The sequence below is a fragment of the Loa loa genome (genome assembly GCF_000183805.2).
Source record: "Loa loa unplaced genomic scaffold supercont3.20, whole genome shotgun sequence".
In the NCBI taxonomy this organism is placed as follows: Eukaryota; Metazoa; Nematoda; class Chromadorea; order Rhabditida; family Onchocercidae; genus Loa; species Loa loa.
In genome coordinates, this window is record NW_018108200.1 from 251,048 (window position 1) to 264,370 (window position 13,323).

The 13,323-nt window shown below is 33.1% G+C and overlaps 2 protein-coding genes across 2 annotated transcripts; one reads left to right on the forward strand and one right to left on the reverse strand.

The window, feature by feature from the left end:
* Nucleotides 1-3,724: 3,724 nt before the first annotated feature.
* On the forward strand, nt 3,725-4,795 carry LOAG_03245 (NEDD8 protein; the record flags this gene model as incomplete). The annotated part of the gene is made up of 3 exons (XM_003138782.1): nt 3,725-3,811; nt 4,033-4,125; nt 4,742-4,795. The coding sequence occupies 3 exons, from the start codon at nt 3,725-3,727 to the stop codon at nt 4,793-4,795; spliced, it is 234 nt and encodes a 77-aa protein (XP_003138830.1).
* Nucleotides 4,796-5,491: 696 nt separating this feature from the next.
* Nucleotides 5,492-10,120, reverse strand: LOAG_16800 (hypothetical protein; the record flags this gene model as incomplete). Its single annotated transcript, XM_020449459.1, has 3 exons — nt 5,492-5,545; nt 5,714-5,841; nt 9,514-10,120. 3 exons carry the CDS (start codon nt 10,118-10,120, stop codon nt 5,492-5,494), a joined length of 789 nt encoding a protein of 262 aa, XP_020307011.1.
* Between the last annotated feature and the right edge of the window lie 3,203 nt (nt 10,121-13,323).

Genomic DNA, 13,323 nt, shown 5'->3' on the forward strand with positions numbered 1-13,323 from the left:
TAATAATAATAATAATAATAATAATAATAATAATAATAATAATAATAATAAATAATAATAATAATAATAATAATAATAATAATAATAATAATAATAATAACAATAATAATAATAATAATAATAACAATAGTAATACTGCTGGAGTAAACATGGCTAATAGAACCTAATGGCATTCAGCAAAGTTGTACTGAGGGACATTGATGCTCAGACGAAATGATATAGGATGTAATGAAGATTGAAAGACAACATCAAATGTTTTCGAAAATAGTGCATGAGTTGACTAAGTTGGGGAATACGAAATGGACTACATTAAAAATCATATTGAAGAGTCCGCAAAAGTAAGGATGAGGACACATTGTCAACTATATGACGGTAGTGTTGACGGGTAATTTTAATAATAATTAACAAAATATGATTTTTTTAATGACATCTAAAAAAATATTTTTGTAATTATTTGAATGTTCATTGAAATATGTAATATAATCTACTCTGCTAACTTACGTGACGACTATTTGTGGAGTTGGAGGGATGTAAAACAGATATTTGGTTCGAGCACGAATTATTCTACTACTTGTTCTTAGAAATCGAATTCAACACCTAAATAACGTAAGCTTCTTTGAAGTTATTCCTCTACCTCCTCATGATAACGCTGAGTAAAACACTTTTGGAAAGTTGTTCTTTTCAGAACCACCTTTACCAATAAAGCACTTACAGTCGCAATTTGACAAAACAAATTCTAACTTTCCAGCAATCTTTACGGTTATTTCTGCAGGGTATGAATCTCCAAACACTTTTCGTACAGTTCGCTTATAATTGAAAAACTAGGCCTTGTATTTATCATAGGAAACAGGTCGATCAAAGTTTGCTTAATGTGAAAATATGCCCTTTTTAAGAAAGGTAAGTGACTAGTATAAACTATAATGATACAGTGCATGTTAAAGTGCTTGCCAACGATGGTCACAAAACTTTTACCTACTCGGTAAAATGACAGAATTGCAGAACTGGTAAAAAAGATCATTGTTTCACTTGTAAGAAAAGTGTTGGTAGTACTGACTACTTTGTAACTTGATTTCAGATTGAACTTTCAAATTGAGTTCTAAGTAATTCCCTTAATAAGTAATAGATAATTCTCGGAAACATTACTTCCAATTCCAACTTTTGTTATTGCTTTTGAGTAAATAATTTTAAAATCTACTTTACATTGACCAAGCTAGTTTATACCGCGTTTTCACTTGAACGGTGAAAAAAAAAAAAAACTCATTTTGATAGTTTGTATAATTTTGATAATAGAGGAAGAAAACATTGTTTAGAAAACATAAACATTTATGAAGGACATATGTATAGGCATGTGGAAACGCAAAGGACGTGAGTAGTTGCGTTCCCAATAAGAGCGGAGAAGACAAAAAAACTAACGATCAAGATTATGCAGTAATTTGGCGCAGATGCCTTTCGAACCTATACTACAGGAATCTTTACTCCAAGGACGAGGACCACGTCAACAGTGAATCGTTTCCATGAATAGACAGTAGACCTTGAATGCTACAGATAACGATGCAGATATCACTGTATACATATATCAGTACAAAAATTATAATCATAGAACAGAATTCTAGACTGAACAATAAAACTGTCCTTTTCTAAATAATTCTTTTATCATAGTCCATTTTTTAGGAATCAACATCAACTTGTTAGAGGAGATAGGAATAATTAAGAAACTGACTTTCTTAGAAACGATCACTGTTTGTACTCAAATTTGAGTAAAAGGATTTTCGACTGGTGTAAAATTCACTGAAGAACATTAATTATTGATGAATAAGTGATTAAAAGTACTGCGAACTACGAAAAACATAAAGTGAACAAAAAAGACAACAGTGATGGCATTAACAACCGACTCAATAGAATAACTCATTTTTTTTTATCATCATATTTTCCTCTTATGCATTTCCCCTTAAATCTTCGCTTTCAAAAAATTAAATGTAAAAAAGTTTAGTTTCTGTTAGCTTTAAGTTAGACCAGTATTTCATCAAAAAAAGTTAAATCACTGAGTAATTTAACTTGTCTTAAGTGTAAGGCATACTTCACCATTAAAAAAACAAGGAATCTGAGGGCACGAAATATTTTATTTCATAAATTATCGAGAATGAATGTAATGCAATTCAGAAACATACCAAGCATTTCCGCTAGTTTGTTACTCGTTCTAGTAATAGCTAACGGTTTTACAACGAAAAAAAATTTTTGAAAGGAAAATTTACTTGAATTTAACCATAATGGATAGTTAATGAATTTGTCATAGGTAGTATCATTCGTGAAAAAATACCATAGAAGTAGAAAGCCATTTTTTTGTTCCACCCACTGAATTTTCTTCAATAGCGTTAGAAAGAGGGCCAGTTATATTTGGTATGCTTTCTTATTTTTCCCACATAACCTGAAATCCATTACATTTAAAACCACAAAAAACCCTGGCAAAGTAAGCGATAAAAATCGAACAAGCAATTATTTTAGCAGAAAAAAGGACAAGTGCACTTTTTAAGAATTTTCAGTTTGTGTTTACCGAAATTCAACTCGACTGTTCAACTTTCTCCTCAATCTTTACATTACCAACCAAATTTCACACCAAGAAGAAAACAAAAATTAGAAGATAGAAAGCTTAATTTTTGAACGATTGATTGGTATTCGCTTTCATTTTTCCAGCTGCTTAAACAACATTAGATTGAATCTCCAACTCAAGTAACATCGGTTCGTTCAGCAACTCTCTGTAAATGTAAGCAAAATCCGAAATTTCGTATCAATTGGCATTCAGTAGTGTACTGCTGTTATATAGTTCATGTAGTAAGCCTATTCTAAAGTAGGATTACTACGTATAACTTCTAACGAACCTCTGAATCAAATAGGAGTTCGAAACACTTCTCATTGACTTCAAAAGCATCTCGACTTTTTTGGCTTTGTTCAATATTTGTTAAAGTTGAATCAAATGCAGGAAATTAACACTGTTAATTCAAAAGATAACAGTCAGTTCTTTGGTTTGGGAAATACAAAGCCTTACAAAATGTTTTACATAAGTTTCCTCGAATTTCAAACATTTATAAATAACTGCTATTCAGTAATACAAAAACCAAGTAATTATAAATTAATCAGTTAGGTAAGCTAACTCCATCAATACTAAATTTCAACATAGTAAACGTATTATACAGAGAGCAGAACAGTTTATAAAGTGTGACTTTTGATATGCGTCTAAATAACCTGTTAAAGTTGAAATTGCGGTACTTTTCAACGGTCTGAAAATTGAAGCTTATAAAGAAAAGAGAAACAAACTTTTAGATTTCTTGAAATAAATGGAGGAAGAAAGAGTTTGAATTACTGTGAACTAATAAGAAGTTCTCATCTGTCTCTTCCTATCACCGATCAAGTTGAATTGCTAGTAGTGTAATCAGTAAATAACAGAAAAGAAATACACAATTCCACATTCATCCTTACTCTTTCTTCACTTTGTAATCTCCAAAATTTCAAACCCATTCTAAGGAGGTATATATATATATATATATGCAAAATGAAACGTATTGCTTTCGAATTACATCATTACTAGCAACAGCCATGGGACGGCTTTTTGCACATTCACTAAATCATATTTAACGGAGTTGGTCACGTTATTATTACTCCATTGGGGGGAGTATAGGAGGTTGTCGAGGGTTTTCTTGGGATTCGATAAGCTGTTTGCATTGAGGGGATGTTAATCAAAGTGAAGACACTGACAGGAAAGGAAATCGAGCTCGACATTGAGCCTAATGATAAGGTGGAAAGAATCAAAGAAAAGGTTCCTCTTTTTGAATCTTTTTTTTTCATAAATTCAACACCCATTGATTCTTAATACCTTCTTTTTTTTTCGACAGTAGTCTTCCAATTACTAATTGATTAGTATCGAGGCATAGTATATTCCTGAACAAACTGATAAGGCCTTATTAAATGTTAGGCAAGATAAGGAAATTCATTTTTTGAAATACTTCATAGATTTGAGTTTTCTCATCAAATTTACAGGTAGAAGAAAAGGAGGGCATACCTCCACCACAACAGCGATTGATTTTTGCTGGAAAGCAAATGAATGATGAGAAAACAGCACAAGATTACAAGGTAAAATTTGGGGAGCTTTAGCAAACATTAGTATCTTAATCTAATCACGTTATGTTTGTGGTGATTGCTAAGATGACTGTATATTTGATCTTCGTGGACCACTTTATTGCTAAACGGAATTATGGCTTGTTAAATATGCTTAAAGTCCAACAAATCCTTTCCTTTTAAGAGTCGTATTTAATTTCCACATAGAATTAAGTGATTTTTTTCTCTGTCTCTGGTCTTCATTTTACCCAGGATTCGGAATTCTGAATCTAGCGTGTATAGTTGTTACATTTGCTGCTGGAAGGAGGTTAAACGGTTTTCTGTTTGAGTTCCTAAAAAATTCTGGGAATAGTGTGATATTCAGACCTACTTTCTTGAGGGGAATTTGAAAGTTTTGTTTAGCGCAGGCTTTCATAGATTATGGAACTTCATGTGATACAGAAAAAAGTACTTCTGTAGTATGGGAAAAGGGAATTATTTGACTTCGCGACCAACAAAAATTTGTTCCAGAGGAATAACTAATTCCCAGAAGTCTTTGGAATTGTTTAGATCTCCGAGTCCTTTTCTTTGCAAGTGAGTAAAAAGTCCACATTTCATTAACGTTTTTTGTGCAAGTGTAGTTTCGTTACAGGTTGCTGGCGGATCAGTTCTTCACTTGGTGCTTGCACTCCGTGGTGGTGCTTAGTATGCGATTAACAAATGAATATATTTATAAGAGCTATTCTTGTGTTCACAGTGTGTTATCTATCTTTCCTTGTTCGAAATTACGTGTACTATTAAATTTAGATTGTGACTGCACAACAACGATTATGTATATCCTTGCGTTATACATCATGTTTTTGCTTCATTCTTTCTTGCTAACATTTTTTTAAAGCTTTATGAGGTAGTACACTGTAATAAAAACTTATGGATTTTCATAAATTCGTCGAAAATTGAAGGTATAATTTATGTCACCAATTTTTGAATAGCTGTTTGAGTCCCGAATCATTTTTTTGCAAGGGGAAGTTGTTGCGTTGCAAGAAGGAGATCCTGCAACAATGATTTTGAGCCGACATAGTTCAGATAGTTTTGCAAGTAGTGAATATTTATAAAATAAAGATCCAACATGATAAATACATAAGCACGTATAATATTAATGAATTACAAAGATTTGCAGAGAAAGAAATAACAATAGATAGACTAATCATAATAGTGCACCAATTTTATTTGTCAGTTTGAGGAGGATATTTTGCGTAAAACTTTGGGAATTATTGACCAGACTTTCGTGTGGTCAAGCACAAAAAAAAAAAACGCAAATAGTGGAGATGGGTGAGTATCTCAAACATGATGGCAAATTGTTTTAGTGCAGAATAGTGGTTTACAAGGTATAGATGTTTACAATTCAACGTGTTGTACTTCCTCGCGAGTTTGAACCGTTTTCCATGAGCCGTCGCTTCTGAAAATTAACTTTAGCATCGTGATTATTATTCCATAAAGTGGAAGAGGAATTTTGTTAATAAGAGAGAATTACTAGTTCTTGACTAGTTTGAATAGCTCAGCAACAAATTCGGAGTTCTGTGAAATGATCTCTGTTAAGTGAAATCAAATGTTGAGCAAAACTTACGAATGGTCTTTCACCAGAATGCCATCGAAGATGTGCTTTCAGATGCGAACTTTTGCTGTACACTTTACCACATCCCGGGACGTGACAATTGTGAATTCCCCGCATTTTTGCCGGAATATTTGCAATACCTAGTAAAGTTGCTGGGTTTAAAGTTTGATTGACAGTTTATCTAAATGTCATCAGTCTTTTTTAGTCTTTCATCAAAATAAAGGTTGAAAGTTATGAACTTTTTCGCATTTCATCTGGTATTAATTGCAACTAAAGTTAGACCTGCCGAATTAAAAAAGTTATTGGTCTTATAATTTCTTACATTTTAATGGGTTCTGTTGTTTCAATCTATCTATTTTAGGATTCAGGTCAAGAAATTTGATTGTTCACTAGATAAAACCACGAAAAGCATTGACCCTGTATGACTCTCACGCCTGATTACACAATCACCTAAGTTGGCTCGAGATTTTGATTGATGTCCTTTCCTGATCCTTATCTTTTGCTTCCGGAAGGGATGATTATGGAGATTTATGGCACCATCTTTGATTTAACTGTAGAAAATAACTGCTGTTTATTTTTTTTTGCTGAAGGTCAAAACAAAGTGCAAAAGAATGATGATAGTAAAATTCTGTACTCTTAAGTAGCTATTGTATATCATCCTGCTTTGACTCGATTCATTTTAATTTAGGGAAAAGCTTATTTTACCCGATTCAAAGAAGTGAGGGTTGAGAATTAAATAATGGACAAACTGTAAGGAAATTAATTTGTCAGATAATTAATTGTCATAAAATAGGACTCAGATGTAGAATTTTCAGCAATTTTTCTTGGCTTATCATTATAACTTCCATCTTCTTGATCCATTTAAAACTTATGAAAAGCATGAGAAATCAGATGCATGGAAGTGGTTTTAATTTGTTGTCTTTCTTAAAAGAATTGAAATTGAAGGATAGTAATGAACTCAGAAGTCAGAACCATTATTAGAAGCAATTCTTGCTGTCATTGCGTTATACTGTTGAAACTGTTCCAAAGCCAAAAGTTCCGAGGTAAATTCTGATTCTTCGAATAAACGAATGGCTCATTCAACTATATGTCGTGGAAACCATCCCGAATTCGTAAAAGAAAATAGAAAAAAAAAGACCTTTTCACGCGTGTTCTTTTAAAGGATTTGTCATAAAAAAAAGAGAGGCAACAAATCATACATTGAAGTGTGAAAAGTGTCAATTATATTTCGATTTTCCCTTAACCAATTCAAAAAATCTCATTCAAATTTGCCGTTTTCAGGGCCATTTTACTGTCTGTTGCTCTCCGCTTTGGTATAGTAATTTTAACGTATGTTATATGTTTGGTAATATAGATGAAGTATGGTGAATGGTATCAAAAAGAGTCCTTCAGATTAGTTGAATTGTATTTCTCCCATCCATCTACTGATATTTACAAGATGAAATCCGACAATTCGGACGATGACAGAGTGATAAAGATGACAGAAAGCAGATAATCCAATCTAAGCAACATAATGAGTAATCTGGCAATCTTGTAATATTCTACCAAACTTATTTAAACCAATTTGTGCAACTGAAATGAGACTGCTGAAAATCTTTTAAAATGCGAACTTTACGCTTCATGGTTTCATTCTAAACGAAACATCTGCCAAAGATGTAGTTGACAAAATTGCGGTCACTTTTTGTCCACAGGCATTCTACTATTTTGGCTGATTACGGTAGAGCCCTATGATATACATAAATTTTAACGAAATTACATAGAGGTTCGATTTTTTAAACGTTTTGGCAAAAAATAATAATAAGTTCGGAGTGTCCTATCCAAAAATATAAACTATTCAAATTCAACTTCCCAACTTTGTACCAAACATAGCTCCAAAGCTCTTGAAGCTTAATTAGAAAATATTTACTCATTGGAAATCAATAGCTTATTTTTCGAACAAAATTGGAATTCAATTATTTGAGTTTGAAATTATCGGATTAACTAACTTGTAGCAGTGAAAGGTGAAAGATTTAGTCTGGACACAAGTAACTAATTGTTGAACAACCTATACTTTCCATTTTTGTCAATCTCAAATTGTCATTTTCATTTTTGGATTAGATGGTAAGATCAATTTAAAAGAATACGACAGTTGTGTTCAGCGTAAGGTGATTAACTGACAACAAAATACTGCTCATCTAAAGGCTATCATTATAACTACTTTTATTTGAAAGAGCTTAGTCCAGATGACTATTTCCATGACCCTTATGTCCTCATCATTATTATAGAATTAAGAAGTAATGGAAAAAATGTGGAAGTGAAAGAGGTGCTATTCATAAAAAAAAGTATTCATTTCAAGATGAGAATTGCTGCAAATAACTAATAGTTTATGAATTGGGAAATAATATTTATTAAATTTATTGTGAAAGATAAAGAAAAGCTGCTAAGGTACTTAGCATCATAGCAAGTATTTCCGAAATTAATTTTAATTCCAATTCAGAAATCAATTTCATTCTTCAAAGATTAAACTTTATTAGAGACTATTTTGATCCTAAATGAATAATCATCAGAGGTTTCTGGTGACCACCACTGTTTTTTTTTCCTTGTCCTATTCACACCTTTCTTTCGCTCTCAAAAACGAACAAATGATTCCGTCCGAAATGCCGCCGATATGCTCCAGTTTAACAATGGAATGGGCTCGTTTTTTCTTTTTTGGCGGCACTTCGTTTTTGTTGGAATTGCTTTTTAAGAATGAATACTCAAAAAAAAAAAAAAAAAGTGTTCAAATCGTTTATTTTCTCAACTTATCTTACTCTTTCCTCCGCAAATGTATCAGTGAAAGGTAAATGTGAAATGTGAATGGAATTGAAAAATGATATCAGTGCAAATCATCAAATTAGTCAATTCTCACGGCTATTCTCTTCTCAGTTTAACCTTTTCTAATTCATATTTACATGTAAATATCATTTTTGAAAGAATGTTTCCGGAAAACCTGATTCTATTGAAGCTTGATTGGAAGGAATATTGTAGCTGCAGTTCTCACATATAGTAATTTAGAAAACTTGAGCCTTTCAATAAATGTTATAATCATCGTGTGCCGGATTACACGGGAAAATGTGATGTCATTCAGACATGTTTTAGATATCAATAAATTGAAAGAGTTAGCTAAAAAGAAATGAGCAATAGGTTGTTAGCACGTCATCGTTCAGGTTGACGCCAAAATTAATATTACTGACATGAGTGAAGTACTATGAAGCCGTGGAACTGCAGACTCGATATATGCAAGCGGAAAATGTAATTGCTATTTTCAATGATTGTTAAACATATACCATAACTTGTTATTATCTTCCATGCTCACCACCGTCCCTTTTCCTCTTCTCCATTTCTGTTCCTTTTCCTCCGTCGATAGTTTCATTCCACTGTTTCTTCTTGCTCCTGACCTGGTGATCCTGTACTTTTACTTACTTTTTCTATCTCAACCTTTTCAGCTAAGAGAGACATGCTTTTCAATTTTTATAGTAGTTGATAAAATTTCGTGATACTTCGCTTCTGATACTTCCAAATTAAAGGCATAGCAGTTGTGACAGGCAGAGATTATTTGTTATACAATTCAAAAGTTACTTTTAATAACAATTCCAAATGCCGAGGTAGGAGGAAGGTATACGGTTTTTACAGGAACAGAATGATAATCTAAATAACCATATCAATTAATTCATACAATAGGAACTAACTCATTTGGTATAAATCCACATTAGCATTACCTTAGAAATTACTATTCGAATTTTACCAGTTGAAATGCGTTAAGAACATAAAACAAGCCTGATAAGAAGATTCACCCAATCTTTCGGCCTCCTGACAGTTTGGACATTCACAGTTGGATCGAGTAGGTAATTTGCCGCCTCCTGCATGTGTTGTTGAACTGCTAGAGATCTTTGATAGTGGATTACCGGTAGAAATAGAATGTTGATTAGATATCGATGCCACCTGACCCGCAGCTGATGCCGTAGCTGATACGGTAGCAGATAATAGTCCTTGGAACTGTGGACCCAAATAGGGAGAATAAGTTGCTGCAGCAGTATCAGTACCTACTGCTGGCGAATATGGTAGCGGAGGCCAAGTTCCAGTTGGTTCTGTTGTCCACCATGGGGCCGTTGCAGCTGCTGACCATGAATATGGTGGATAAACTGCTGCTGTGGCATTCGTATACGGAATCGTATCTATCAGACTACTTCCTGCTACCACCACACTTTCTGTAGTTCTTGAATCTTTTTTAGATAATTTTTCATCCACCGTTGAAGCAATACGACTTTCTGAAGCTAATCGATTGTACTGTTCCATTAGCTTACCCAAAGGGCTTTGTTCACAATTTGATAACATCAGACTTCCAGCAGCAGCAGCTGCAGCAAGCGGTACAATGGGTTTCAGGTCACTTTGAGGATCCATATTGATTTGTATGATAATTTACAAAGTTTATTCACCGATTCTGCACTTCAGTTCACGAAAATGATCGCAACGATAGTAAATACAATTAATGGAATATGGTAGGTTGCATTTAATATTTGTTCAACCAATTACTGAATTCCTGTAATTTAGATATCTCTCGAGAATGATCTTGAGGGTTTTCTCTTATCGAAAAGATGGAATTCCTGTTTTACTTTTGAAAATGTGTTATTTCACCTCGAGATATACCAAGAGATGTTTCAAATATAAATGTCCTAAAGCAAATATATCAATTCATGCAAATATGACAATGAGAACATTACTCAGTAACTTATGCCAATTTCAAATTTTGATTAGTATTGGATGATATCAGTAAGCAGTTTGTATGGAAAACTTCGACATCGTCGTAGCAAAAAAAAAAAAGAATCTGTTTAAAAGGAAAATTAAATGGTAATTACTATCTCATACAAAATTTCTTCTTAATATTCCAAAGTTTTGATAACCAACCCCGTAATTCCTTTCAGGGTTGAGATTATTGAACAATAATCATGCTCAATAATAGTAAAGGCAATGATGATGATGATGATGATTATGATAATGATGATGATGATGATGAGGAAGGAGCTGAATGAAATTGATGCATTTCTCCAGTAGGAGTAGAGATCGGGAAAGAAAAATGTCAAATTCATGAGGCAGTGCTGAGCCCCGCCTTGCTCTCCTTTAATAACTATAGCTTGGGATGGTTGTTGTCGATTGCTCAACTTGACGAGGACAATCCTAGCTTACATTAACAGCCTAAACAGCGCCTCTCCTCCTCTTCCTCCTCCCCTCTTTCTCCTCCTCCTCCTCCTTCTCCTTCTCTTCATCCTCTGTCAAGTATTTGTATACGGTAACTATCCTACAACTCATTCCTTCCCATTTTGTACGCTTTCTTTACTGTATTGTATTCTGTCTCAGTACAAAGATCGCTTGGATTGCTATCATCTTGTCATTATGAAAAAGCATCTCCAGTAATACTATCACCGTATCCATGAAGTCAATCACCGTATCGAACTCACATTGAAACAACTATCTGTCATCTCAGTTCAGCAACTGTCAACTGAATGTTGAAGAAATGAATTTTCGAAGTTTTCTACCCTATGCATGACGCTGAAGCTATGAATCGGGATGTATTATATTCACGTTTTTTCTATTTCACTTCATTATGTCTGCTTACACATTAACAGTTTACTCAACAATTTCACTTCTTTGCTTCTTCCTGGTTCCCTTAACGTATTTGAATTTTAAAAAAAAAATTTGAAATGCAATATATCGGAAAAGTGAAGTTGAAATGATTCATTAAATCCGAAAATGAAGCACATTTTCAAGTTCTTTTTCTTTTTTCAAAAACATAAATTGTACCAAATTTAAAATATCAAGCAATCACTGGACTTTGTCTGCACAATGTCTTTGTTTTTTAATAATTTATTTTATTGATGAGGCTCAGAACTCTGTAAGTCATTAGTATTCAAATTTTCTTTCACATCATTCAGGTTCACTTCCTTGATAAATCCACTTGTTGACCAAAGTATCAATTCCAAAGTTAATTCCAACATCGTAAACAAATATTTATGCTTGAATTGATGCTAAAATTGATTACTTATGTGATAATTGGTGGAGATAAATTAATTCGGCAAAATCAAAATTTGAAATTCTGGTAATTATTCACTGAAAACATAAACCACTTTTTACAGTTTTCTGGATGGCTTATTATCTTGAAAATTTAGTTATCGAACATAGTATTGATAAAGAATACTTCTAGTCTATCTTAACTTATTTGCAGTTTGTGGCCTGAACATGAATTTACACGATTCTGTCCTGAATTTTAAATTATTGCATGTCTACTCCTGTCCGCGTATGTTATTGCATGAAATAGTGAGCGGAAGCTCAGATAGAACTTCAAAAGTATCTCGCCGCCTCTTTGAAAGGTAAAAAAGAGGTGGATGTTGACACAATCAAACTCCACTTTAATGTTCAAATCGTCGTAGCCTTTCTGCTACAAGAAAAGCCGCCATTTTGTCTGTTGTTGCTGATGGTAGATGGGCAAGACCAGAGAATTGGGACGATATGACGGGAAAATAGCCATCATTGCGTAACAGCAAAAACGTTTTCCCCAATAAATTATAATATCAAATTTTCATGATTGTATACTTTTACGATATTAAATGGAAATTTCCAGTTATTCATGAATAGCTAATATAATTAAAAGAATATTAATTTCAGCAAAATCTATTCTATAACGATAAACTTAAATCAAAATTTAATTCAAATTAAGTGCAATCTTTCAGCAAATTTTTAAAAAAACAAATAAATTTAAATTAATATCAACACATCAATCTTCCCTGAGATGTTATTTCTGTTTCTCATTTAATGCACAAATTATTTCTTGTTTTTTGTCAGACAGGTGTCAGATAGGGTTTTTTTGTTAGATACGTATCGTCATAATTTCAATCACCAATCAGGTGAACTTTGAACTAGGTCATAGTCTTTTCTCAATTTCATGCAAAAGCATTTTATCATCGTAGTTATATTTGCCGCTTCAATAAAGTTTGAAATCTTAAGTTATTCCTAAACTGATCTTTATTTGCAAAGTAAACAATACTTGTTTATTGTTCACTGCTACTGAGAAGAGGATTACCGTAATGAGAAAACAAAATGATAGTGTGGGAGTGCAATTGCATATAGTATGATGTGGTACCAAAGGATTTATTGTGCCCAATTTGAGAGGAAAGTAGTAGCACCTGGTGAGGATATTCCTCTCACTTTTTTTGCATTCCTTACTGTTCCAAGACCCCGATCCGATCCAAACCAATGTTCCTACCCTGTTATTTTCCACTTCAATGCACCCCTCTTGCGTTAAGTGATTAATTGGCTTCATCCTTCTTCCCAATCTCTCTCCTCTGATTTTTTATTTTAAAAAAAACTCATATGTATGTTATTCGTTTTCTTCCTTCCTCCGTCAAAAATGATTTTTTTTTTTGTAATTCAAAAGTAAGCAGCAAAATTCCCGATGAATCGAACGAATGATACCGATTTTGGTTGTTTATCCATTTTCTCAACAAGATGAATATCCATTGATTATTGTGCGAGAAAAGGTAACCCCCTGCTGAGTGGACACATACTTGCGCTTTACTCTTCCTGGAAGGTAATGCAATAATGAGGAAAAA